Source organism: Mirounga leonina, unplaced genomic scaffold (assembly GCF_011800145.1).
Source record: "Mirounga leonina isolate KUSES-001 unplaced genomic scaffold, KU_Mleo_1.0 Mir_173, whole genome shotgun sequence".
Taxonomy (NCBI): domain Eukaryota; kingdom Metazoa; phylum Chordata; class Mammalia; order Carnivora; family Phocidae; genus Mirounga; species Mirounga leonina.
Genome location: NW_023270447.1, coordinates 2,645,640 through 2,671,431, shown reverse-complemented (window position 1 = coordinate 2,671,431; position 25,792 = coordinate 2,645,640). Strand labels below are relative to the sequence as shown.

The 25,792-nt window shown below is 53.2% G+C and overlaps 1 protein-coding gene across 1 annotated transcript in view; it reads left to right on the top strand.

Moving 5' to 3' along the window:
- The first annotated feature begins 9,918 nt into the window (after window positions 1-9,918).
- The window catches only part of SLC6A17 (solute carrier family 6 member 17), a 29,673-nt gene continuing 13,799 nt past the window's right edge, over window positions 9,919-25,792 (top strand). Inside the window, exons 1-5 of the mRNA XM_035020126.1 lie at window positions 9,919-10,628; window positions 15,154-15,311; window positions 16,959-17,085; window positions 17,835-18,016; window positions 19,707-19,817. Coding sequence (XP_034876017.1) covers window positions 10,343-10,628; window positions 15,154-15,311; window positions 16,959-17,085; window positions 17,835-18,016; window positions 19,707-19,817 — 864 coding nt within the window. The 5' untranslated portion in view covers window positions 9,919-10,342. The remainder of the gene's footprint in view (window positions 10,629-15,153; window positions 15,312-16,958; window positions 17,086-17,834; window positions 18,017-19,706; window positions 19,818-25,792) is intronic.

Genomic DNA, 25,792 nt, shown 5'->3' with positions numbered 1-25,792 from the left:
CCCACCCATCCACAAAGCTGCACTGAGGGCTGGTGAGGAAAGAGTCACAAACCCTTCTCGTTCCCAGAAAAGAGACATCATGTTGGGACTGTAATTAAGGGTTTCTGATCACTATTCTTTCAAGTGCTCTTCAGCAGTCTGGTGGGTAACTCAGGTAATTGGACCTCCTTGGTTCCTGCCGTCTCTCCCTGAAACAAGATAAAATAGTGGCTTTAAGAAAATCCAGGTCAGAGAATTTGGACAGATACTGTGTGGACCCATCTGTTACCACCATGAGCCTCCCATGAATGAGGAAGGAAGGTAGTGAGGTTTTCACTCATTGCTCCTGGACTTTTTATTTTCACATCTGATTTTTAAAAATTGTGTCTTTTTCCAATTGGGATAATCTCATGGGTCTTCTACCTGTCTGGGACCTGGTATGCTCTTCAGCATCCTGGGGCCCTCTGTTTTCCTGTCTCTTTAAAACCTAAACTTCACCCATCAACCTGGCTCAGGTCACCATTACCTCTCACCTACGCTCCCTGTTTCTTCACTTGTCCTTAAAAACAGTTGAGTCACATCACTCCCCTGCCCAAACATTTAAAACAGCTCCCTGTTAGCCTTGAAAGGAAACACAGGCCCTTCCATGGCCTGCAAGTCTTGCCTGCTCTGGAGTCTAGCTATCCTCCTGTCAGCACTTCCCATTCTTCGCTTGCTTAGGATGCTCTAGGTCCAGGCCCTTCTTTCTGGTCCTTGTACTCACCAAGCAGGCTGCCTCAGGGCCTTTGCACTTCCTAGTCTGTCTGCCCTGAATGGTTTCTGAGGCTATTCACAAGGCTCATCCTCTCATTCTGTCTTTATCAGAGTGTGTCCTCCTATTCCCCTGTCTCACTCCAACCCCTCACATTCACTATTACATATTTATGTGCTATCTTTATCTATACTATAGGTATGTGTCTATATACACAGTATTAATTATATATTTGTCTGATTTTTATGTGTCACTTTACAGGGGAGGGACACTGTTTGCTCTGTTCTCTGCTGTGCTCGAACAGGGCCCAGCACATAGTTAGTGTTCAGGAAATACTGGATGAAGGAAGTAGAAGTGGGAAGTCAGTTGGAGCACCAGTACCTGCACCCCCCAGCAGCCCCCTCCGCCTCGGCGGGGGGACCCACGTGCTTGTCACACTCTGGTGCCAGGGCATTGCGGGACAGTGGGCAGCTTGCGGGCCTCTAGACTTGGTCAAGCCCATCTCCCCCACGTGCTCACGTGAAGGGGTGGCTGGTGCCCACATTAGCTCATTTTATCCTCGTGAGAACTCTGTGAGATTGGGGCCGTCTGCTCCATCTTTTCAGATCCAGGAGCGGAGACCACGAGAAGGTTGTGTAGTTTCCTGAAGACTCACAGCTAGTAAGTAGCAGCAGGACCCCAACCAGGCTTCCCTGGCTCCAAAGCCCATCTTTCTGCGCTTGTGTTGTGCTTTAGAGTCAGACCCCAGAGCCAGACTGTGCTGGTGTGGACCCAGGGGCCTCCAGATTTTGACTTGTATCTATGAACCAGTTGCCTTATCTCATCAATTCCAAGTTGCATTTTGCCTTACGTTGTCACCTCTTCAGTTCAGGACATGAGGTACAATCAGTGGTATCTCAAAATAGCTGTTGGTCAGGTGGTAGTGGTGACCTGGTTGGGTGAAAACCTTCCACCGACCCTCTCTGGTAAGTTCAAGAAAGTGCCAGCATCAAAGGGTTTTAAGTTCAATGGAATTAGGTAACTAATCCCTTCGAGCCTCTACTTCTTCATCTGTAGAATGGGAATAATTGTGGAATCAACCTCATCCAGTGATGGGCAGGGTTTAAGCTGCGGCTTAACAGCGGCTGCCGCAGAGCCAGCCCTCAAGAAGTCTCCGCTGTGGGTTGTGGTTGTGGTTTATTACTACCCCCCACCCAGAAGTTCCCTTAGCACCTAAATTCTGGCACAAGGTTAATGCATCCGTGGGGCGGCCATGGGGCTGCCGTTGCTTACACACCCACCGGGCATGCCTTTCCCCCTCACATGAAATGGTAAAACTGAACCAAAAGATTTTGTTTGCACTAGCCCCACCCACGTCTTCCAGTGCCAGTTCCTCCCCCTCTGGACCATCTGCCCCTTTTCCTGCTTCCCGTCCTCCTTGACGAAGAAAACAAAATGCCAACTGCAGAGAACACGCTCGGCAAATGCAACAGGAAGGTGAGACAGGCCGCGGAAGGTTCTCCTGGCTCCTTTGCCTGAGTTGTTCGGAACGGTCCCACCAGCCTGGTGGGATGCTCTGTGCCGAGACCGTGCCTGTCTAGGGTTTAGTTCTCTGAGGTGAAGACGGACCCTGTCTACAAAGTGGAGAAAGTGAGGCACAGAGTAGATCCTTTATAAGAGGCAAAACTCCAGTGAGTGCTGGCCAGACTTCTTAGTTTACCTTTGCTTTAAACTGCCACTTTGTGGGGGGGCGCCTGGGTGGCTCAGTCGGCTGGGCGTCCAACTCTTGGTTTCAGCTCAGGTCATAACCTCAGGGTTGTGGGATTGAGCCCATCGTTGGTCTCCCTGCAGGTCTCCCTGCTTAGCCGGGATTCTGCTTGTCCTTCTGCCTCTGCCCCTCCCCCAGCTCATTCTTTCTTTCTCTTATAAAAAATAAACTGCTGGGCGCCTGGGTGGCTCAGTTGGTTAAGCGACTGCCTTCGGCTCAGGTCATGATCCTGGAGTCCCGGGATCGAGTCCCGCATCGGGCTCCCTGCTCGGCGGGGAGTCTGCTTCTCCCTCTGACCCTCCTCCCTCTCATGCTCTCTCTCTCTCATTCTCTCTCTCAAATAAATAAATAAAATCTTAAAAAAAAAAAATAAAAAAAATAAACTGCTACTTGGGGCACCTTTGGGTCATCAAGTCTTCTTGGGATCAGAATATTGCATCAGAAAATAGGAAAATTTGGGAGCTGGGAAATTGTATCAGACTCTGGAAAATTGAGGGGTTTCAAAATGCATCCGCTCGTGAATTCACTCGTTCACTTCCTTCATATCATATTTATTGAGCACATATAATAGTAATACATGAGGATTTGGTCTTGCAGAACCAAAGATGTTATTCTTTGAGATACAGGAGGGAGACCAAAACAGAAACCCAGCAAATCTCTGAAATGGAGTCAGAAATTACCGTTCTGTTTATTTGACTTCTCGATAAACTTTTCTTTTCCTTTCTCTTTCTATCCGTGTGATAACCAGATGCAGTCGGTAGGTAAGCACTGTTTCCTATTTGACAGATGATGACAGAACAGAAAACTGGCTTCCAAGGCCTGGGGTCCTCCCCACATGGGCTGCAGGCCTGCACCCGATTAGTCACCCGGGCTGGGGCAGGCCGACACCTAGTAGGTTTAAATGTAGCTCGGTCAGCTGTGTTAGCTTTTCAGCCTTGCCACTGTTTCAAAGGTGAAGGCAGTGGTTAGCATTTCAACAGGGAAGCTGGTTGCTCTCGGAGGAGGGGAAGGCAGCGGCCCTGGAACATCTGTAGGGACCCTGTTCCATCCTGTGTGTGGCAGGCACAGGCTGGGCTGGGGGCAGGGGCAGGTGGACACAAAGCTGGGCACACCTTGGTTCCTGCGTTCGGGGAGCTCCCTGTTTAGAAGAGGAATCAAGGATGCACACCGGTAGCTATACTAGAAAGCCAAATGGTAAAAGCGTGGAAGGGTATTACAAGTTGCGTGCAGAGAAGGGAAAAGTAAGGAGCATTAGTTCTCCCTTAGAGCATCACAGAACGTGTCACAGAGGCGAGGCAATGGACCTTGAGCTGCATGCACCTTCAAAGACTGGAAGTTTCAGTAGGCAGAGGCTGGGGAGGGCTTTATGCAGAGGGGCCGGGGGGAGGAAGTGACAGCCGAGGCTGGGGGATGGAGGGGCCCCAGTGGAGGGGCCGCAAATGCCTCTGGCCAGGGCCGCGGGCTCTCTCCACGAGGCAGTGGCAGTGGGACGACATGGTATTTCAGGAAGCTGTCTCTGAAGGCCTAGAGGACAGTAAGCCTGCTGCAGGCGTCTGACTGAGGAAGGGTCTGAACTAGAGCACGGGCGGGGTGGGGGGATGGGAATCGAGGACGGGGTCAAACATGCTGTAGGGGCTCTGTGCCCTTGGGATGGAGGGTGGGGGAGGGGGAGGTCAAGAATGGAGCTGGACGAGAAAACCCAAGGAGACCCATCAAGACTGGCCAGGGCCTGTCAGGAGCAGTTTGCCCCAGGTGACTGCCAGTAGTTTCGATAAAACAATTAAAAATAATTTGTAGGACAATTTGTGTCTCTGATAACAGTCCGACCCATTTTGGGCTCAGCTGAAGCCCAGAGGCTCCGAGGTAATTAGGAGAGCAGTTTGGGCCACAAGGGCTTGTCAAATGAAAATCAGGAAGCTGTCAAGTTGTCTGAGAGACAACCTGGCTTCCTTCCCACCACCCATTAGCCTTGAGTTGGACCCTGGCCTTATGGCCGAGGCGGCTGGGTGTTCTCCCACCGCCCTCCCCTCTGGGGGGCTCTTCCCAGCTCTCCACTGTAGAGGTTCACATTTAAGAGTGTGCACTACTGTCCCCAGAGCCACGAGACCCAAGGGTGGCAGAGCAAGGTGCGCCCCATGGGGCTCAGGGAAGCGGGGCCCTGGGAGGGGGGGGGTCTGTCGTCACCTTGGCTGTCTGCTTTCCTGAAGATGGTGGCCCCACCACACAGACCCCCTGGGAGTGTGGCTTGGAAAATAAGGGATTCCCTTGCGTTCGTCCCCTGAGTTACCTGGCCCAGCCCTCCCGAACAAGAGAGATGCTGACCCCAAGAGGCGGCTGTTTGGGGGCTGACTGGATGCAGCGTTCCAGAAGGCCCCCGGCTCTGGCTGCTTGGAACGGAGAGGCTGGGCCTGGCCGCGGTCGCAGGTCGTCGCCTGAGGTGATGGCTGAGTGCTGTGCTTGAAAAGTTGTGGGGCTGTCAGCCCTCTGGCCTGGGATATTTTTACCTGTCTGCCTCTTCGTCACACTATTTTTTTTTTCTTTTTAAGAAGATTCACGGTTCACTCCCCCCGTGCTGCTTCTCTCACATGTTCTTCTGAGCTGGAAGCTTAGCCTCTGTTGCTAAGTGACGGATCTGGCCCCGTGGGCTTTCTGGGCTCCCGAGCCCCCCTGCATTGTGCTTTCGGTAATTGAGGTATTCCTCTCAGAGCGCACCTTGGAACTCCATCATCTGACGTACTGCTGGCGAAAGCAGCTTTCGGCCCACCCCCGCTCCTCCAGGGGCATGATTCGAGTTTGGCTGGGCTGGCCGTCAGAGCGTCACCACGACACCCCAGCGAGCCCTCCACCGACAGAGGTGCTAAGACAGACAGGCGGGAGGACCTGTGGTGTCAAGTGCCCGGGGCAGGTCACGCCTTGCTCACACCCATGTGCAGGAGGGACACCCCCTGGATAAAGACAGAGCTGAAGAGGGCCTCAGAGATCATGCAGACCAACCCATTTTACACACAGGGAAACCAAGGCCTAGAGAGGTCAGGGCAACGGGGCCAGCTTGCAATGGTTGGTTGGTGGTTCGTCGGGACCACCACCTCGCTGGCCTCCTGATACCTGGATCATGGCTGACTCCATGGCCTGTAAAGTCAGGGGTAAAGAGGAATCTGCCCCTCTGGGTCTTTCTCTGATCTTGCTTGTCCCAGGTCATGCTTTGGGGTTGTTGCCTGGGTATGTGTTGGATTCCCATGTCCTGGTCTGAAAGCTGATCTTTCACCAGCCCAGGGACTCCCAGGGAGCTGGGGGGTGCAGGAAGGGAGGGTCGTTCCAAGTCACTGGTGCCCCATCCTCTTTAAAACATGGAGGGAGCACAAGAGTGAGGAGACGTGGGTGCCGACAGCCTCGTGATGTGAGCCAGGTGCTGTCCCACCCTGGGACGCGGCTGCCGCTCACGCCCCGGGCTGGCCGTGAATCCAATGAGATGTTAAGAAGAGGCGACGTTTGTGAACACTTGCTGGGCGCCGGCCCTGTTCTGAGACCCACCCGACCGATGCTCCCCACAACACCGTAAGGTGGGCATGGTGGTCCTCCTTTGACCGCTGCGGGAACAGAGCTCAGGCCAGGCAGCTGGTGAGCACGGAGCTGGGATTTGAACCCGTGCAGTCGGGCTTCTGAGCAGTGTCACCACCCCAGACCACGCCAGCAGACTGAGTAAAAACTGTAAGTGGTTTCAAACTATCACAGATATGAGCTGTCGTTCGACTACTAATATTGCTAGACTTTAAGGTGAGGCCGCGTGTCTATCAGTAATAACACTGCTGATCTTTAGACCCAAGACCCTGCGCTGTCTAGCCGTTACCTGCTTCCCTGTGGCACCAGGTGAGGGGGGCAGGCTGGGCTCTGTAGGGTGTCGCCCCAGCAGCCTCCGGGGGGGGGGCGCCAGTCCTTGCTGACAAAACTTGGACATTCCTGAGATGGTGTGGGTGGAAAATGCTTCTCTCCACCCCCTCCCCCACTTCTCCACAAACTCACTCTGGCTTTTCCTGAGGAGCAATAGCATTTCTGTGACCAAATAGAAATAGGGGAGCTTCCATATTTTTAAATGAATAAAGGCAAATAATGCAAGGCTTTCCAGCAGCAGGGTCCTTCCTGATGCCAGGCCCAGCGCTGGGCACTTTGGATGCGCCCGCTCACCGAGTCCCCACAGCAGCCTCCCTCCGAGTGGGGAGCTGTCATCATGTAGACCCTTTCTACCCCCGAGAAGACTGCCACCTGCATCATTAAAGTGAAGTGGCTGCCCACCTCTCTCAGCGCACCAAAGTCCCCATAGTCGGCTGCGGTGGTGGGGGGCAGGGGCTTTGAAGACCGGCAGGGGTTGAGTGCTCCCATCTCGTCTGTTCGCTCACTCACTTGACACACATTTCCTGAGTGCCTCTGCTCAGACGTCCCCTCCTCAGGGATGCCTTTCCAGACCATAAAATGGCGGCCCTCCAGCTTGCAACGCCGCCCCCCACCATGTTATTTCTCTTTATATCATGTATCCCCACAGGCCATTGTACGTTTCTTTCTTTCTTTCTTTCTTTAGTATCTGGCCCTTCCACAAGAAATATAAACGCCACAGGAGGACACACTTTGCTTATTTTGTTTGCTGCTGCATTCCTGACGCCTAGAACAGACCCTGGCACAGAGAAGTCACTCAGTAAGTGGATGTCACTCAGTGAATAAATGAATGAATGAATGAATGCAATGGGAGCTCTCAAACCCAGACCCTCACCACCACCGCCTTCTTCCTGTTCCCCACCCCGCATGCTGAGTCTGACCCAATGGCTTTGGGCAATTCACTTCCTCTCTGGACCTCAATTTTCTCATATGGAAAATGAGAATATTGCTAGGGCCCCTCAAGCTTTACTATTCTAAGTGTCAGACTCTGCTGTCATCGAGCGTGTTTCTGGGCACAGAAGATTCCAGCCGTGATTGCTGCCCAGCCCAGGGGCTCACTTGCAAATTTGTACCAGTACTTTTCGCCCTGCAAACCTGATGGCGCAGGAGGACCCGGCGCCCCTCCTGTGATGCAGGATGCTCACACACATCTTGGGAAGAAGGAAGAAGCTCCTACTGAGCCGATGTCTAGGGTTTCTATGATGCTGTTGCGGGTGTCCTTCCCTGCCTTTACCAGAATGTGTTGATTTTGTCCTTGAGTCCTCCTAGTTTAAATAAGGCTTATCGCCCCTCTGCAGCCCTTTCTCTGTTGGTGACCAGAGCTGCCACTCTCTCGGCTATTTATGGAGAAGCTTGTCCTCCAGTTGGTCTGCATCAGGATAAATTCTGCAGACTTGCGGGAATCCCTTCTGATTTTCTCCAGTTGTGGGATGACGGGCGTAAATCATGCTTAATGCACTGCAGATTTGTCCTGATCAAATCCCACTGCAGCCACAGTACCTGGAGTTAGGCTCTGAGCTGGTACCCTGGTGACTGCTGTCTGCAGAGGGACCCCAACCCTTCTCTCCAGTTCTAGTTGTTTTTTTTTAAAGATTTTATTTATTTGACAGAGAGAGAGAGACAGTGAGAGAGGAAACACAAGCAGGGGGCAGTGGGAGAGGGAGAAGCAGGCTTCCCGCCGAGCAGAGAGCCCTATGTGGGGCTCGATCCCAGGACCCTGGGATCATGACCTGAGCCGAAGGCAGACGCTTAACGACTGAGCCACCGAGGGGCCCCTCCCAGTTCTAGTTTTTAATAAAAACTCTTGTTTAAGCTATAGGGGAGATGGGGTAGCCAGCCAGCCAAACATTGCATGGGCCTTAGGTTTTCTCCATTTGAGTGCCCTGGCGACTAGGACCTGCTGACTGGGGAAGGCGAGGGGCTCATCCTGCAACCCCAGCAAGAACACAGGCCTCCCCATTGCCTAACACCTAGGGGCACCATTCCCTTATTTATGTAGCATGGGCAATGCGGCAGCCAGGGGAAGCTGAGGGATGAAGGGTCCGTGGACACACACTCCCTCCGGGACACGGTGGAATGTTCCACTGACCCGATGTGAAGTGAAGTGAGGTCCCAACAGAGAGCTGCATTTCTTATAGGGAATTCTGAGGTCTTTTAGGCAGACTGTCTGTCTCAGTCACTCCAAAGCCCAAGACCTTGACTGTTCCTGGGGTGGACGGGGAGTAGTCACTAAAGACTCACTGTCTCCTTTGGATGAGGAAGGCAGGAGGTGTCACCTGCTGCTGTGGTCCACGGCCTGGCCCAGAGAGGGCTGGCGAACCACACAGACCGGGGGGAACTGTCCCCATCTGTCAGGTCTCCCAGCATCACTACATGTGTAACAGGATCTGGCTGGCCAGGTCCCCTTGAAGTCTGGGTCTTTACCGGAGTTGGCCGGGAGGTGTGGGGTAAGCTTCCACTGCGAGGTGCCATTGCCCGTGCTGTTCCGATGGCGCCGATGAGGAGAACAGACGGGAGCACGGCTTCCAGAGGCGGCTCCTTCCTTTAGTAAAGCAATTACAGAGCTGGGTAATTTACATACCTCGAAAGATGCAGGGCAACGGCAGGCCGGGGTGTATGTGTGTTTAATTTTAAATCCTCCAACGTCCCCTTAACGAGGAGGTGCTTTGAAACATAGCAGCATGTTGCTATCCTTCAAAGGACTCATTTCCTTGGTGCCTTATTTCTTTAAGGGGAGGCATGAAAGACGGATGAGGAATGGCAGGAGCCGGGGTGGGTTTTGCCTCCGCCGCCCGCACTGTGCAGACATAATCTGCTGTAAAACTGTCACAGGAGGATGGAGAACTGGCTGCAGTGGCCCTCAGATAATGTCAGTGCTGAGCAATGACCCAGCATTTGTTGGCAGTCAGCAAACACCTCTAGGCAGTGGTGCTAGAATCCTTAGCAAAACCTGGTCAGTGCTCTTGCTGGAGGAATGAAGGGGACGTGGGGGCTGGTACGCAGGGTCCCCGTGCTGAGAGCTCTAGCCTTTTTTTTTTGCAAGCATTAATGTCCCTTTGAATCACCTGAGGGTTCTACAAAAATACAGAGACTGATTCAGTAGGTTTGGGAGTGGGCCTGGGATTCTGCATTTCTAACAAGCTCCCTGTGATGCTCCTGGACCATGAACTGTAGTTTGAATAGAAAGACCCTAGAGAAGGCAGACACCAGCTTCCCTGGGTCCCACCAGGTGGCTTAGCTACATAGAGCTCAGGAGGGCTAGGGCTTGGCCACCAGCCTGCACCGCCTGGGAGAGGAGGGCTGTGGGGGCCTCTGAAGGGTCTTGAACGCTCTAGGACATGCAATTATAAGAGGGGCCAGTACCGTCATGGACGGCCCTTTATTTGGGTTTGGTGTCTGGTTTGGCTTTCTTCCTTCCTTCCTTCCTTCTTTCTTTCTTTTAAGATTTTATTTATTTATTTGCCAGAGAGAGAGAGAGAGAGAGAGCACAAGCAGGGGGAGTGGCAAGCAGAGGGAGAAGCAGGTTCCCCGCTGAGCAAGGAGCCCAGGACCCTGGGATCATGACCTGAGCCGAAGGCAGACTCTTATCTGATGAGCCATGCAGGCATCCCTAGGTTTACCTTTTGGTGATGCTCAGAGAGGGCCTGTGGGAAAACTGAGTCTGCAGACTTTGAGCTCCTTGGTGGGCACCCTCTGATGGGGAGGAAGGCAAGCTCCATATTCCAGGCCACTCACTGCCCGGCCTCTGAGTATGTGCCCTGGAGTGATGGGGGATCTGGGTCCATGTGGGCTCCTCACCTCTCTTGGTGTGGTCAGCTAATCCTCTCCTGCTCACCTGGTCACTCTCACAGGTCCCTGGATGAGAAGGAGCTGACAGCAGCCGAGTGTCACCTTCTCTGAGTGCTGGGGAGCAGGGCTTCGTGGCCCAGGCGGCAGCAATGCCAAAGAACAGCAAGGTGACCCAGCGCGAGCACAGCAGCGAGCATGTCACGGAGTCGGTGGCCGACCTGCTGGCCCTCGAGGAGCCGGTGGACTATAAGCAGAGCATCCTGAACGTGGCGGGCGAGACAGGCAGCAAGCAGAAGGCCGCAGATGAGGAGCTGGGTGCGGAGGACCGGCCGGCCTGGAACAGCAAGCTGCAGTACATCCTGGCCCAGATTGGGTTCTCTGTGGGCCTGGGCAACATCTGGAGGTTCCCTTACCTGTGCCAGAAAAACGGAGGCGGTAAGAGGCGGCCCTGCCTGCCCCGACGGCACCCTGCAGATGGGCCGGGCCCAGGGGTGAAAAGGAACACCCCTTTGCTGATGCAGAATTGGGGCCCTTGGCGGGTGGAGCTCGGGATTCTAGAGGAAGGCTCCCCAGAAATAGCCATTGGTTAACAGCGACCGAGAGGCTGTCAGGCATGGTGATAATAAGGACCCGGGCTCTGGCCCAGGATGCCCTGCGTGGAGACCCCAGTGCAGCCAGTCGGCCCTGCGACCCCATGCAAGTTCCTTGATCTCTCTGCGCCTCTCTGTTCTTCATCTGTAAAATGGGAATAATAGTAGATCCTGCCTCATGGCAGAGTGGGGAGGATTAAATGAACTTTACGTGTGGAATGCTTAACACCGTATCCGATGCATGGTAAAGAGGAACGGTTGACCATTCTAATTAAATGCTTGCCGGGTGCCAGGCACTGTTTAACACTTACTGGATATTAGGCTGAAATGCATGAAACTGCTGATGTTTGAGCATCTTGGAACAACCAAAACACCAATTTCATACACTTCAACCCTTGATTCCCCCTATACCCTATGTGAGGAAGGAGTTATTATCCTCATGGTAGAGACTGCAAAACCGAGGCCCAGAGAGGTTAGATGACTTGCTCAAGGTCACACAACTAGTGATAAAGTAAGGATTCTAACCTGGACAGCTTGGCCCTGGCATCCGAGGACACCTGCTGCTGTCTCCCAGATAGGAGGGGGCCTCATACTACCCCTTGCGTTTTAATCCACCTAGAGGATCTTACCCCTGGTATCAAACCCGGGTAGCAGCCCCTCTGAGGCAGGCTGGAGTGTTCCAAAGGTAATTTGTTTTGAAACCAGGGGAAAGCTAACAGAAAATAAAGAGAAAAACATAGCAGGCTGAAGACAATGACATTTACAAGCTGGGACATCTGCGAAAGTGACTTGAGCCAGCAGAGAGCCCTTGTGCCTCAGTCCCCGTGGCCTGGGACTGCCACACCCCAGACTGATGGTTGGCCACAGCTTTGTAGACATTTTAACCTGACTCCTTCTGTCTCTGCTCCATGGGACTCTGGCCACGGAGCCTCTCCCAGAGATGCAGCCCCATCCAGGGACACTCCCTCTTACCCAGAACACACCCTCTCTGACCCAGAGGCCAAGTCTGGCTGAAGGCTTCCCCTCCGTTCCAGTTTCTGTTGAAGGGCAGGAAGTGAGATGGCCCCTCTGGCTGTTATAACTGAGGCCAGAGGCTTTTATTTTTCCACTAGACCATGGTCTATTTACCATATGCTCTCCATGCTTTACAAGGTCTTCCCCGCCCCCCGCCCCCCGCCCCAATCAATCAATCAATCAATAACTGCCAGTTAGAGCTTTTGGTCTGAGTGGCATGGCCAGACTCAGGTCACTGAGTTGATACAAGACCAACCCAAAGAAAGGTATAGTTCTATGTGTGTGGTTTTCTTATGTGCTGAGAGATGCTGACAAGAGGCATCCATGGTGACGTCAGAGGACACGTTGCCTCTGGGACTCCAGCTGGGAACCTCTAACCTTGTGCTTTGTGGCTTAGATGACCAGCTCTGCCTGGGTGCTGGGTGCCGAGTCAGAGTCCCTTTCCCCACCACACACACTCCCGGGGCAGTGGGCTTGCCAAAGGTCTCCTCCTCACGGTACCACCAGCCCATCGCCCTGGTGCCAGACACCGTGGACAACCCCCAGAAGAAAAGCATTGTTAGTGCTCAGGATTTTGAGCTCTCCACTCCTTGTTGCTGCTCACATTCTTCCATCCTCTCTGATTCCTAGAATCCCTTTTTATCTCTGCCTTTAACTCTCCTGTACTCTACGAGTATTATGGTAAGTCATCCCAAATGATTTTTGGAAGGAGGCTAATGATCCTATTTCAGATACAGGAAGGAGAAAACTGTTGGGTGGAGAGAGGCAGCTCTGTGGTTTTGAGCCGTGGGAGAGCCAGTAAATTGGCTGAAATCTGGGTGGGCACTCTGGAACTCTGCTTAGCTCGCACCACTCGATGCTGACGGTTCCTTTGATCTGCGTTCTTTTAGTTTGCTTTTTTTTTTTTCTGTTGATTTTTATGAAAAAGGGGCAAATGTTCATCAAGTGCTGACTAGGGCGAAGTAACTCATGTAAATCCTCACAACAGCCCCGTGCAAGGGTAGCATTGAAGCATGAGAAATGGGTGTTTTCTGAGTCAAAGATGGTCACGTATCAGCAGTTTCATGTGGTTCTGCCGAATTATTATCCTCTTCAGATAGATGACCAAGTGGCACAGAGAGATCAAGGAATTGGCCCAAAGTCACACAGCTAGTAAGTGGCAGAGCTAGGATTCAGGCCCAGGACGTCAGGCCCCGGGGGTCCGGGTCTCAGCTCCTACTTGGTATGCATCTCAACAGGCTGAGAACCAGGTGGTCTTTCAAATCCCAGAAATAACCTCAGGGTTTGCCGGAAGCAAGACCCAGAGTACAGACCAAGACGGAGACTGCAGAGATCAAGGAGGTCTCGGAGGTGCCACAGCCCAGCTTCTGAGAGCTTGACACCCTGACCAGTGCTCCCAGCTATTGAGAGGGAGGACCCGAAGTTCCCGCAAGTCACTGGAATATCAAATGGGATCCCGTCGCGTCTCCAAATTGTAGTTTTGAAGGCAGGAGAGGGTGCATTTCCAAATGATTTCAACAAGGGTTGATAAGAAAAAGGACCTCTGCCTAACCAAAAATTCTCACCCGGACCCCAGCTGCTGAGCGCTGTGTGTGGCTGGGCCGTGGCTTGGGGTGGAGAGCTGCTGCCAGCTCCGTGCCCTGGGCCCGACTCAGGCCACTGGCCCCAGTGGCAGGTGGCGGCTTGCCCGTGGCCAGTCTTTGCTGAGGACTGCTCTGTGGACAGCACACATGTGGAGGCTCTCCCTGGTTCTTTGGGGAGAGGAGAAAAGCCTTCACAGAAGATGCCAGCCTGCCCTCGGGACACCCCGAAACCCGCCTCCCTGCCCGTTTTGCCCCACCCAAGGGGATATGGCTGAAATACAAAACCAGTGAGGTCGTGTCCCTTCGCTTTTCTGCACGTCACGTGCCTCCTCTCTCATTTCCCCAAACCCAAGACCAAGAGGCAGAACCAGGGGTCCTTCAGGCCCCCCCTCCTTTCAGCGCCAGGATGGTACTGCTTGTTAGTGCCAAGTTGAACTTATGTGTACGTGTGGCCATGTGTAGGTGTATGTTTAATGAATTAGATGCTGTCATATAAGGCTGGGTGGGTTACCGCCCCTGGAAGACTTTCCTGATTAGTTCTGTTGGACCCTGAGCCCTCCCTCGGCATGCCTGGTGCTCAGCTGGCCCCCTGTGACTAGTCTGCGTGCATGCGTGCGTGCGCACATGTGTGCGTGTGCGTGCACGTGTGCTGACATTGCTCACGTGAACCTGCGGGTCCTGCCTCCCAGACTGCGAGCTGTCCTGGGATAGTGGCTGTGCTTTCTTTTGCCCCCAGACCCCCCCACTGCAAGTGCCTGGCACAGGGTAGACCTGTAGTAAACAGCTAACTGTTGCCAAGTGCTGGGTCTTGTGCCCAGGAAATGCCTGCTCCCCAGCTTTCTTCCGAAGCTTGGATACACATGGAATGTCGTATTTCGGGGGGCAGAGTCGTGTGTGGCTGGGGGTCTTTTGGATACTCCCAGCCGGCAAGGCTTGGTCTGGGGGTGCTGGCTGACCACCGGGGCCCTGGTGACTGGGGCTGTCTGGCGGTTGCTGGCACGACTCTCAGGACAGATCACTCGTCTGTGTCCAGACACGATTTTAATTCTCCTGCTAAACGCCCTGTCACTTGGAATTGAGACTGTGTCTGCAGTGAGGCCAGGGACAGTGAGTTTAATTTATCATCTGGAATCTTTATCAAGATCTGTTCTGTCTATTCATTACCATCCTCCCGGCTATGCTTTTCTGAACTGCTAATTTCTCTCTCTCGTTCCTCCAATTAGCTGTAGATTAATGGTGGTGCCTGTCAGACCCTCTCTCCTTGGAGAGCTTCCAGGCTCCACTTCCTTGGAGCTGCCTGGTCTGCGGCGTCAGCATCTGTTTCAGAGGCGGGGAAGGCCGTGCCTGGGGTCTGTGCCTCTGGGGAGCAGCGAGTGAATGGGGCCCACTCCTTCTGGGGCTGCTTCTCTGGGGGCCAGGAGGGAGCGTGAACAGGTGTCCACACAGTACGTCAGGACGCGACTGGGTCCGTGCAGGACTTGACGGTGGATTCCTGAGAGACGCTACAGCATCTGTCTGTCTCTCTCGGGATCTGACCTTGCGAGCAGTCCTCCCTTAGCGTTTCAGATCAGGGCAGTCAAGGGGAAGAAGGCGGGTCCGGTGGCCAGTGCATGGTGGGTCACATGTAGGAACCAGACCACTCCTGCAGGAGCACAAGGCCTGGCAGCAGTTTGGGGATGGTCAGAGGGTGGGTAAGACTGTAGGACGTGGCTGTCCTCCCTCACCCTGGTGCCGTGCTCTGGACACCCTCTGACGCTCCTCTCTCCTCCCCAGGTGCCTACCTGGTGCCCTACCTTGTGCTGCTGATCATCATCGGGATCCCACTCTTCTTCTTGGAGCTGGCTGTGGGCCAGAGGATCCGCCGTGGCAGCATTGGCGTGTGGCACTATGTGTGCCCCCGCCTGGGGGGCATCGGCTTCTCCAGCTGCATAGTGAGTCGGGGGCCCACGCTGGGCAGGAACCAGCAGGCTGAGGGGCCGCTCCCGGGAATGGGGTTTGCAGTTGGGCCAGGTCAAGGGCAGGGAGGGAGACCCTCCGCATGAGAATTGCTTACAGCCAGCATCTCAAGGCCACGCATTTCCTACGTTGAAAGTGAGCTGTGCTTTCTGAAGCAGGATATAGTATTTGGAATTGTTACCGAGGAGGAAAAGCTGGGACATCTCAGCTGGAGTTCTCTGTGGCCGGACCGCAGAGAACGTGGACCGTCCCGGATACCTCTGTCTGCTTACCAGCCCTTCAGCCCCGTGTGAGGGAGGCCCTTCCTCTTTCCTTGATTGAAGAGTATTTGAATTGGGCGAGAGTGTGGCCCAGGAAAAGGCCGCCCTGAGGCATGAGGTCTCATTGCCAGTTTGTTAGGCACAGGAACAGAGTTGGAGAAGGTTTCAGACAAGAGCCCATGGCTGACCCAGGAGGGGTGAGGCTTTGGAACAGTGGGAGCCAGAGAGGCCCCACTGGCCTGGATGGGGAGCTTGGTGAGGCTCATTCACGGGGCTGGAGGTAAGGCTCTGCTTAGTTCTCTAGGTAAGGAAACTGAGCTTCCCTTAAGGGTAAAGCACACGGTGCCCCTGCTCACACCTGCTTCTGGAAGGGACTGGGGGAGGGTCTGTGTAGCTCCCGCAGTCCTGCTGGGCTTCACCTCTGCTCAGGCTGACACGGCTAAACACAGCGTCTTCTCCTGGGGCTGGCCATGTGTGTACCCATGAGTGTGAGTGGGTCTCCCCTCAGCCTGAAAGCGCCCAAGCGGAAGAAGTAGGGGTCTCTCTCCGTCTATATTCCCCTTAAGGAGTGCCGTAGGAGTGTCTGATCCTGCACACCAGAGCTCAGGTGACACTGAGGCAGCAAGGGGCCCTCAGCTCTCACACTGATCAACGTAACAGAGCTGGGCCCCTGGAGGTAGAAGGGGCCTCTCAGCATCCAGAGCAGACACAGCAGATCCCTGTGTGTAAAAGCATTGCTTTCTGAGAAAGCTTTCGGACCCTCAGTCCGAATCTACGCATTCCTCTTTCAAGTAGAATTCTGCCAAAGCTAATGTTTGTGTTCCCGAGACACGAGAAGTGATGTCTGTCTGGGGGCAGGCTACGGCCAGTACCAAAGAGAGAGCGGTGTCCTAAGAGGAGGGAGGACATAAGACACCAGTAAGACGCATCCGCAGAACCTCAAGTGCACTGCAGTCTGGGGCTGTTGTCTATAGAGACAAAAGCTGTGCCGGCCTCCATGGTCCCGGAGGGCAGCTCTGGAATTGTCATCCTGAGTCATCAGGAAATGATGGGGAAATGCTTTAAGCATCTTAAAAGAATTTCAAACTGGAAAGGATTAACATTTTAAGAGTTCATTGCTTAAAGGAGAGATCTTTAATATCTGAAACATTCCTCTGTGGATTCCCTGAATACCAGATGAAGAGAGGATTAGGAGGAGGCCCTCAAAGCCCATGCCTCATTCCCCCTCCTCCGCCTCCTGCAAGACCTCGAAGTGTTTTGTGCGGTCAGGGGGAGCCTGGGCCTTGGACCGGGAGTGGGGGTGGGGTGGAGTAGCCTGCGGCCTTCATGACCCCTCCCCCCACCGTGGACCCTTGTCCTCAGGTCTGCCTCTTTGTTGGGCTGTATTATAATGTGATCATCGGGTGGAGCATCTTCTACTTCTTCAAGTCCTTCCAGTACCCGCTGCCGTGGAGCGAATGTCCTGTCATCAGGAATGGGACTGTGGCAGGCAAGTATGGGACCCTCTGAATAGGACCCCACCTGGGGACCCCAGCCAGCCCGTCCCAGGAAGGGGTTGAAGGAGCCTAAGAGGCTTAGGCACAGATTCGGGATTTCATTGACTTGTGTCACCTTGAATAAGATACCTACCCTCTATGATCCTCATTTCCCATTCTGATGGCCTATCCCCTAGAGTTCTCAGGGAATTGAATGAAATGAGTATAAGGAAAACTCTGGAAAGTGTGGCTTTGTTTAGTTGTTATCAATGATCCTGTGTTACTCGAATACCATCCTATCTGGAAGCAGCCTTAATTTGCACGCCAGTCTTATAAAAGGCTGGATGATTTATTCCACTCACAGATGGGTAAACTGAGGTCCCAGAAGTGGCTTTCCTGTGTTTTGCACCAGGATCTGGGATGAGAAACCAGATGTCTGACTCTTAGCTCAGGACCTTTCCCAAGGAACCTGAGGCCAGTTCTGCCTAATCCTTGCTGCCCTCCACGGATGGAGGCGGGCAGGGGTGGCATGTGTGGGAATTCAGCAGATCCGTGTGTCCCGAAGCCTCCTGGGCCCTATCTGGAGCCCCATCTGGAGTCCTCAGGGTCTGCCAGATCCTGGCTAGCCCAGAAGGACCACTGGCCCTCCCTGCTACCCGCACTCAGCCGGGGGCTCGCCCACTGCTGCCCTGGGTGGGGATCAGGCAGAGGAGGTGGCCCCACAGCCCCGCCTGAGGCCCTCTGGCCTTTGCTGTTGTTCCAGTGGTGGAGGCAGAGTGTGAAAAGAGCTCAGCCACTACCTACTTCTGGTACCGAGAGGCCCTGGACATATCCAACTCCATCTCGGAGAGCGGCGGCCTCAACTGGAAGATGACCCTGTGTCTCCTGGTGGCCTGGAGCATCGTGGGTATGGCCGTCGTCAAGGGCATCCAGTCCTCGGGGAAGGTGAGCAGGAAGGGAGTCAGACTCACACAGGGGGCCACAGAAGAGCATGGTGGGCAGGGGGCTGAAGGCACCGGGTTACGCCATGCAGGGTCTATTGAGTGGGCTTGGCCTCTGGGTGGCTCAGGATGACGACACAGACCCGCCGTGAGGTGATGGGCGTGTCACTGCTGCATCATTTTTCCCTGTGAACAGCCCACCAGGAGTGGCTAGGAGGGGGCTTGTGGAAAATCAGTGCTTGACCCCCAGCCACCTCTGTGCTCAGATACCTCAGGCCTGCTCCGCAGACTTTAAAGAGAAAGAGAGTTAGGAGTTCGGACCCAGGGACATTCGTCTAGATCCTAGCCCCTTAGGTTCCCAAGCAAAAGCCCTAGAAGAGTCTGCTCTGAGCACTTTTTGGTGGAAATCAGCAGTGCACTGTGTGTGAACTAAGGGGCGCCTTGAGCAGGTGGGTGCTGTGAGCGAAGGGGCCTTGGGGCCTCCGAGGGTGGCTCTCCGATGCCCTCTTAGGGTGCAGCCCAGCCAATCCCACACACCCCCTTCAGGCAGGGGCCCTTTCTTCTTTGTCATGTACCAGTATTCATGGACTGCCAGGGCTGGAAAGGACATGAGAGACTCTGTGGCTCAATCCATCCATTCTACAGATGAGGAAACTGAGGCCGGGAGCCGGGAAAGCCCCTCCCCTGAGATCACACAGCCAGTCAGTCTCAGAGCTGGAACTGGAGCCTTGGCCAACTGTCTGAGGCTCCAGGTTCCATGGACTTCTCGAGTAAGGCAGCTAAGCCTTGGGAAGGTAGAGTATTCTTGGCTACCACCTCTTGCCTCTCCACAGGCCAAAACAGTAGCTGACACTTGAGGGCACTTATCAGGTACTGCCACACGTACAAATGCTTTTGGTCCACAACAACCTTATGAGTTAGGAAGCCTTACACCCATTTTATAGATGCGCAGAGGGAAGCACACAGAGGTCACGTGAATAGCTCAAGGTCACATGGTAGGTAAATGGCAGAGCCAGGATCAGAACTCAGGTGCTCCAGCTCTGGACACACACGCTCTTTCACCTTCAACACCATCCCACCCAAACAGCCGTCTTGATTTGTTTCGGTGCAGCTAACACTCTGTGAGCATCTCCTTCCTGTGTGGCTCTCTGCCGGGCACAGGGGAATACAGAAATGTGCAAGAAATGCACATGCTAGAAAACAGCACGCAGTGTATAATCACAAGAGGCAGGACCTTTTCTGATGTTTTGGCTTGGGAGCCATGTCTGTAACCTCCTGGATGCCTTCTGTCAAAGGAGCTCTAAGGACAGGGGAGAGCCTTAGGGGGTCCGCTGGAGTCAGGGATGGAAAGGCAGGCATGAGACGCGAAAAAGTGAAGAGGGGAGAGGAGAGGTTTCCTTGCCCCCTTGGCGGCCCTTGGGGGTGAGGAGGCTGTAGGCCCAGCCCTGCCAGCCCTTGGGAAGGGGGAAGCTAGCCCCAGGCCCAGCCATGCTGACTCCAGCTTGTCTGTGCTCTTGCTTCTGCCTTGGCTTAGTGCCAGGCGCACAGTGGGTTTGGCCCTGTGCCCAGTGGTCCCAGGGCTTCTCTTACTCCTGCCATCAGAGGAGGCTCGTGTGCCCCAGCTGTGAGTGGGGAGGGGGGTGCCAGCCTCAGGAGGCACTCTGCCCCACCGTGGGTCCCTGTCCTCTCTGTAGGTGATGTATTTCAGCTCCCTCTTCCCCTACGTGGTGCTCGCCTGCTTCCTGGTCCGGGGGCTGTTGCTGCGAGGGGCCGTCGATGGCATCCTACACATGTTTACCCCCAAGGTAAGGGTCTGGGGGACACCGACAGCTCCGCTGGGCCTGGCCAGCGTCCTGCAGTTTAGCGCTCATAAGGACCTGTCATGTGTCAGGCAGTCATCACAGGCCCCTGGAGGCATGCACTGGGGAAAGGGCATGCACCTGCCCTCAAGTTTCCAATGAGAGGGACATCACCTCAATTTGGGTAGAATCGGGAGAAGCTTCAGGGAGGGGTGACCGGGGAGCAGATCCTATTTCAATGAATGGCCGTCGGACATTGCAGTCAAAGGAACTGCAGGAGCAAGTGTGGAAAAGCACTGGGCATGCTTGAGGCCATGGTGGGAAGGCAGGTTTGGCTGGGGCATGGGGGTTGGGAGCATGGGCGGTTTCATCAGTGGATCTATGACAGCAGGAACCAAGGAGATGCCTAAGAAAAGGTATCTCCGTGCTGGGAATCCCAGCTTGTACCCAAATCAGGGGAACAGTGTTACTGTTTTATTCAGGATAATAGAGCACACGGGGTATGATTTTACCCTTACCAAATCCATCCATATCTTCGCACGTTTCATCCTGCCCCCCATAGCCCAGTGAGGGACCACTGTGCACATTTCACAGGGCTATCACAGGGCCATAGTCATCCTGAAGAGATACATGCAGGTTTCTTGATGGTGGTCTTTGCCACCACATGGCCTTGCCTCTCTATTCCCCACTGGCCACGACTGGCATGAGCTAGTCCCCTGAGCAATAAGGAGATTTCAAATGCAGAATGGGATGCCCTTCAAGGTGCCCCAAGCAATGTACATTAGTAACCCATCGGGGAAGGCTGGGGAGGTCCAATTCCAAATGCCAGCTGATCAGTGAGCAGCCAGCTCATTGGTGAGACTCCAGGCAATGGGCATGGGTCAGAACACCACCATCTTGAGGCCCTCAGCCTTGGCCCTCACAGTGCCGTGTCACACGTGTGCTCACCCACACTGGTGTTCACACAAGAAGTTCATACAGATGACACAGGGAGAAGAACCCAGATCTAATGGGGAATCCCTAGAACATCCCCAGACGTTGGGGGATGGCAGTGGGTAAGACACACACCACTCATAGTCATCAGATAGGAAATCCATTGGCCCTGGGCATTCTTGGATAGAACATCTGAGGCTTGCAACCATGGAGGTCCACTTCAGGAAGAGCTTAGTGAATCTCCTGACCATGAGTGTGCCTCCCGAGCCACGTGGCTGACATGAGGATGTTGTGAACAAGTGATATGTTTGGGGGGAAAGGGCCATGAGAAGAAAGCCAGTGGTTTTTATGAATTACTTCCACTGTATTTCTAGAATAATGATCAATCTACCGTTTTCACTTGAGTCTTTCAGTTATATTTTACTGGACTTTGTTAGGAAACAGTATACTCTGGAGGTGTTCATAAACGGGGAGATTCACCCAGGTCTCCAGATGGGCAGGCCCCTTGGTGGCATCCATCTTGAGAGAGCCCAGTAAGGGAGGGATTCATGAGACTGGCTTCTGGTCCCAGCACACACAGTACTGTTCCCTGTTTGATTCAGACACTCTTTAAAACATCTGTTTAATCATGAAATGTCTCAGGCATGTAAACACACATATATAATACTATAATAAACATTAGAGAGGCCATAAAATATTACAGAGGCCATAAAAGTGCCCTTATAGCCTGCCCTGATCCCATGTCCTTCCTCCCCCAAAGATAAGCACTATCCTGAATTTGGGATTTACCCTCCTAATACACTTTTTAAAATTCGTAATACATATACCCGTATGCATAAACAATGGATAGCATTTGTGCATACTTTTAACCTTTACATAAGTGACATCGTATTATATGCAACTTCCTGTGACTTGCTTTAGCTTTTATTTTTGCGCAACACTATAACCTGAGATTTATTTATAGTGCTGTTTGTAGCTCTAGTGCATCCATCTTTCCTGCTGTATCGTAGTCCACTGTAGCACTGAACTGTATTTGTTCATTCTCTAGGTGAGGATCATTTATGTTGTTTTCAGCTTTCACCATGGGGCTAGGAGTGCTACAGTAAACATTATTGCACAGGTCTTCACGTGCACAGTTTTCCCAAGGGTGTCTGTGTTTAGGAGTGGAATTGCTATCTCAAAGGGTATGCGTATCTTCAGTTTCGCTAGATGGTGGCCAAATTGCTCTTCAAAATGGTGGCCATGGCCAACACTCCCACCAGTTGTATAGGAGAGTCCCTGTGGCTCCACGTTTATCAGACTTCCATTTTTGCCAATCAGCTGGTTGCAAGATGGTGGATGTGCACTTGGAACAATTAGAGGACACTCCTTTCCAAAACCTTTTCCTGGATGTTCAGGAAATGGTGTGATGCCACTTTAGCATCTGCAGGGGTCAGAGTCCCCCTGAGGTGAAGTTTAAAGAAACCGAACCTGGAAGGCCCTGGAGGAGCCAGGTTACCAAGACCCAGCAGGTGGCCCTGGCCCATCTAGCTCTTGTGACTTCCAGTCTGGGTAGAGCCTGTGGGCTCGTCTTGAGATCTTGCTCACTGAGCAGTTCTATGGGGCAGCTCCTGCCCTTGACTTTGAATGGATGTGTTGCACAGGGAAGGGGAGGCCTAAGGGCCTCAAAGGCCAAACTCTTCCATCAAGGATCCCCCTTCACAGCCTGTGCTGCAGGTAAAGCTAGTAATGATGGCTGGGTGAGGCTCCTATTTACAAATTCCTCCAAGCCATCCACAAAAGGGTGGATCCACTCTCAGTCTTCTGACTGTCCATACGGGGCAGACTACTGCTGCAGAGCTCTGACTATGCCAGCACAGGACTGCTGAGATATGAGGAACCCTGGAACCAATTCAAGTTCTTGACCTAGAATGGTGCTATCGAATGCTAGGGTCATTGCACACAGCTGCCCAGGCTGTGCACTGCTCCATTTATATTGACCACAGTGGGAATGAAATCCCCAGGGGTCATGCCATTTGGCAGCCATGGCGGAGTCCAAGAAGATTTTTGGCCAGGGTATCTCCGAATCCACTTGAAAAAAGCATAGGCTCTCCATGGATATGCTGAATGTCTTCTTATAAAGTCTTCCAACATCAGAAATAATCCAAACCATAGGATCTGGCCTTTCAGTCCATGCCCTCAAGCAGTCACCGAGTGTGTGACAAATGCAATGTGGCCAGGATACCATGATGACCCACTAACATCTTTGATGGGACAGTAACTCATATTGATGGCTAATTAAGTTCTTGGATTCCTCGGGCAACTTCTCTCCTGATTACTTTCTTTCCATCCAGTGAAAACCCAAGTCAGCATGGAGGGCTACAGAATTCACCATGTGACTGGCTCAACACAGAGTCGTAGATTATGGTAGACTTCTCACCACCAGAACTTTCAGAAAATGTTTATCAAAATCACAACTGTTCAAGTCCTTTGGCCCAGCAATTCCACTCCCAGGTACTTGTCCTACACAGATATATTCACTCACAAGCAAAATGATCTGTGCACAGTATTGGTCACTACAGCAAATGTTTTAGTGGCAAAAGATTGAAAACAACCTGAATGACCACCATTCATTTATCCCTTCGTTCAGCAAATGTTCGTGGGATGCCTGTTATGTTCCGGGCTCTGTTGTGGGTCCTGGGACGCAGCCATGAACCAAGCAGACAAACTTCCCAACCCTCCTGGATCTTGTATTTTAGGGAGACAGGCGATATAAGATTAAGGACTTGTTGGGTGGTATTGCTAAGGAGAAAAATAAAGCAGAGAAAAGAGGATTAGGGACACCAGGGAGAGGGCTTGCTTCAGACAGTGTTCAAGGAAGGCCTCCTTGAGAAAGTGGCATTTGAGTAAAGACGTGGCAGGTGGGGGAGCAGGCTGTGTGGATATCTGGAAGTAGCACTTTCCATTTCGGAGGGAGTGATAAACGAAAAGGCCTTGAGATTGGATGTGCCTGGCGTCCAATCCAAGGGGGCTAGTGAATCTGGAATGGGTGGGGAGAGAGGTAAGGACATGCGGTCAAGGGGATAGTGGGAGCGAGTTCACAAGGGTCTTGTGAGCCAGGTATGACTTTGGTGTTTACTCTTGGTGAAATGGGAGCCATTAGAGGTTCTGAGCAGAGGAGCAGCACGATCTGACTTCTGTCTTTGAAGGATCCCTCTGGCTGCCATAGAGAATCTGAGGGGGCAAGGGTGGAACAGGGAGATCTGCCAGAAGGCTCCATCCAGGTGAATCCATCCAGGTTCTAGAATTCATCCAGGTGAGAAGTGACTGCAATTTGAGCCCAGGTGATGGCAGTGGGAGTGATGAGAAGTGGTCGGATTGAGGATATATCTAGGAAGTAGGGTCAACAAGATTTGTTGGATTGGACGTGAGGGGCAAGAGAAAGAGAATGGTCAAGGATGACTCCAAGGTCTTTTGCTTGAGCACCTAGAAGCATGGAGTTGACATTTATGGAGACGAAATTAGATGGTGAGAGGGGCAGGTTCAAGACTGCTGTTTGGGATGTGGCAGGTCTAAGATGTCTAATAGATATCTGAGTGGAGGGGCGCCTGGGTGGCTCAGTCCATTAAGCATCTCTGCCTTTGGCTCAGGTCATGATCCCAGGGTCCTGGGATCAAGCCCCACGTCAGGCTCCCTGCTCAGCGGGGAGCCTGCTTCTCCCTCTCGCTCTGCCTCTCCCCCTTCTTGTGTTTGCTCTCTCTCTCTCTGTCAAATAAATAATAAATAAAATCTTAAAAAAAAAAAGATATCCAAGTGGAGATGTTAAGTAGGCAGTTGGTCAGATGAGTCTGCCGGTCAGTTGGAGATATAAATTTGGGAATCAGAGAATTTAAAGCTGTGGACTAGTGATAGCATCTCATTGCGGGAGCTCTCTTCCCCTCGTGCCATTTTTTTCTGGGAAGGAGGAAGCGAGGGCATCGGTTGAGGGTCTGAATGGTGGAGGGGTGGTGGGGGCCTAAGGAGGAGCGAGTGTGAGGTGACGATGCAGGGGACAGGGAAGGTGTGCAGCACAGCAGGGGGCACGGGTGTGCGGTGCAGTCAGCCCGCACGGTGTAGCTCATATTTCTACAATTCCAAGCTGGACAGTTCCTCCTATTTATACCTCTGAAAGCAGGCTATCTCCCACAGTGAGGGGGTACTTAGAACAATCCTGTGCTTTACAGTGGATGGTACTTACTGGGTGCTGGGCACTGTTACCCGGACCTTACATACATCAGCTCCTTTAAAGCTTATAATGACCCTTGAGGCAGAGGTTATTCTTGCCATTTTGCATGTGGGGAAACTGACACACAGGGAGGTTAAATAACTCATCCAAGGTGTGATTTCTCTAGCTATGCTTAGCTGCTGGAGGGCACGCCCAGAGTCGGTGGAGGGTTGGACCAGGGTTGGGAGGCAATGACGCGGGACGACCATGGAGAGAGGTGGCAGGGGAGTTAAGAGGGTAGCAAGGGACTAACCAAGTGATGGGCCTTTGACTAAGCCGATCAAGAAGGGAAGTTAGGCTCCAAACAGGGTGGGGGGAGTGAAATGTAGGTGGGTCCCAGTGAGGCTGAAGAATTTTTGGAGTCAAGATACTAAAAAGAGCTGGAAAGATGGGGTGCTTTGGGGTTCAGGGTCCTTAACGTTGAGGTCCTTGTTGGAGCATAGCTCTCAGATATGACAGACGCTATGGCACGACCCGAGGCCTGGGGTGGAGGACAGGATTGGTGGAAGGGAGGAGCTGAAGGGACCGAGAATCCTGATGGCAGTAGAGCGGGACAGAGAGAGGAAACCGTGGAATAAGAATGATGACCTGGAGGAACGGGCCGCACCCCATCCACCTCCAGGCCCAATGGCAGCACGGGCGTGCACGAGAACAGCCTCCACCCCAGCGGGCTGCAGGGGGAGCAGCGGCCTCAGGCCCACCCTTGACTAACCAGACTCCAGCCAGCGGACCGGTTAATCAGGATCACCGGGGCGTATCCAGGCAGCAGTGGCTCTTGAAAGCCCCCGGTGGTTCTGAGGGGCAG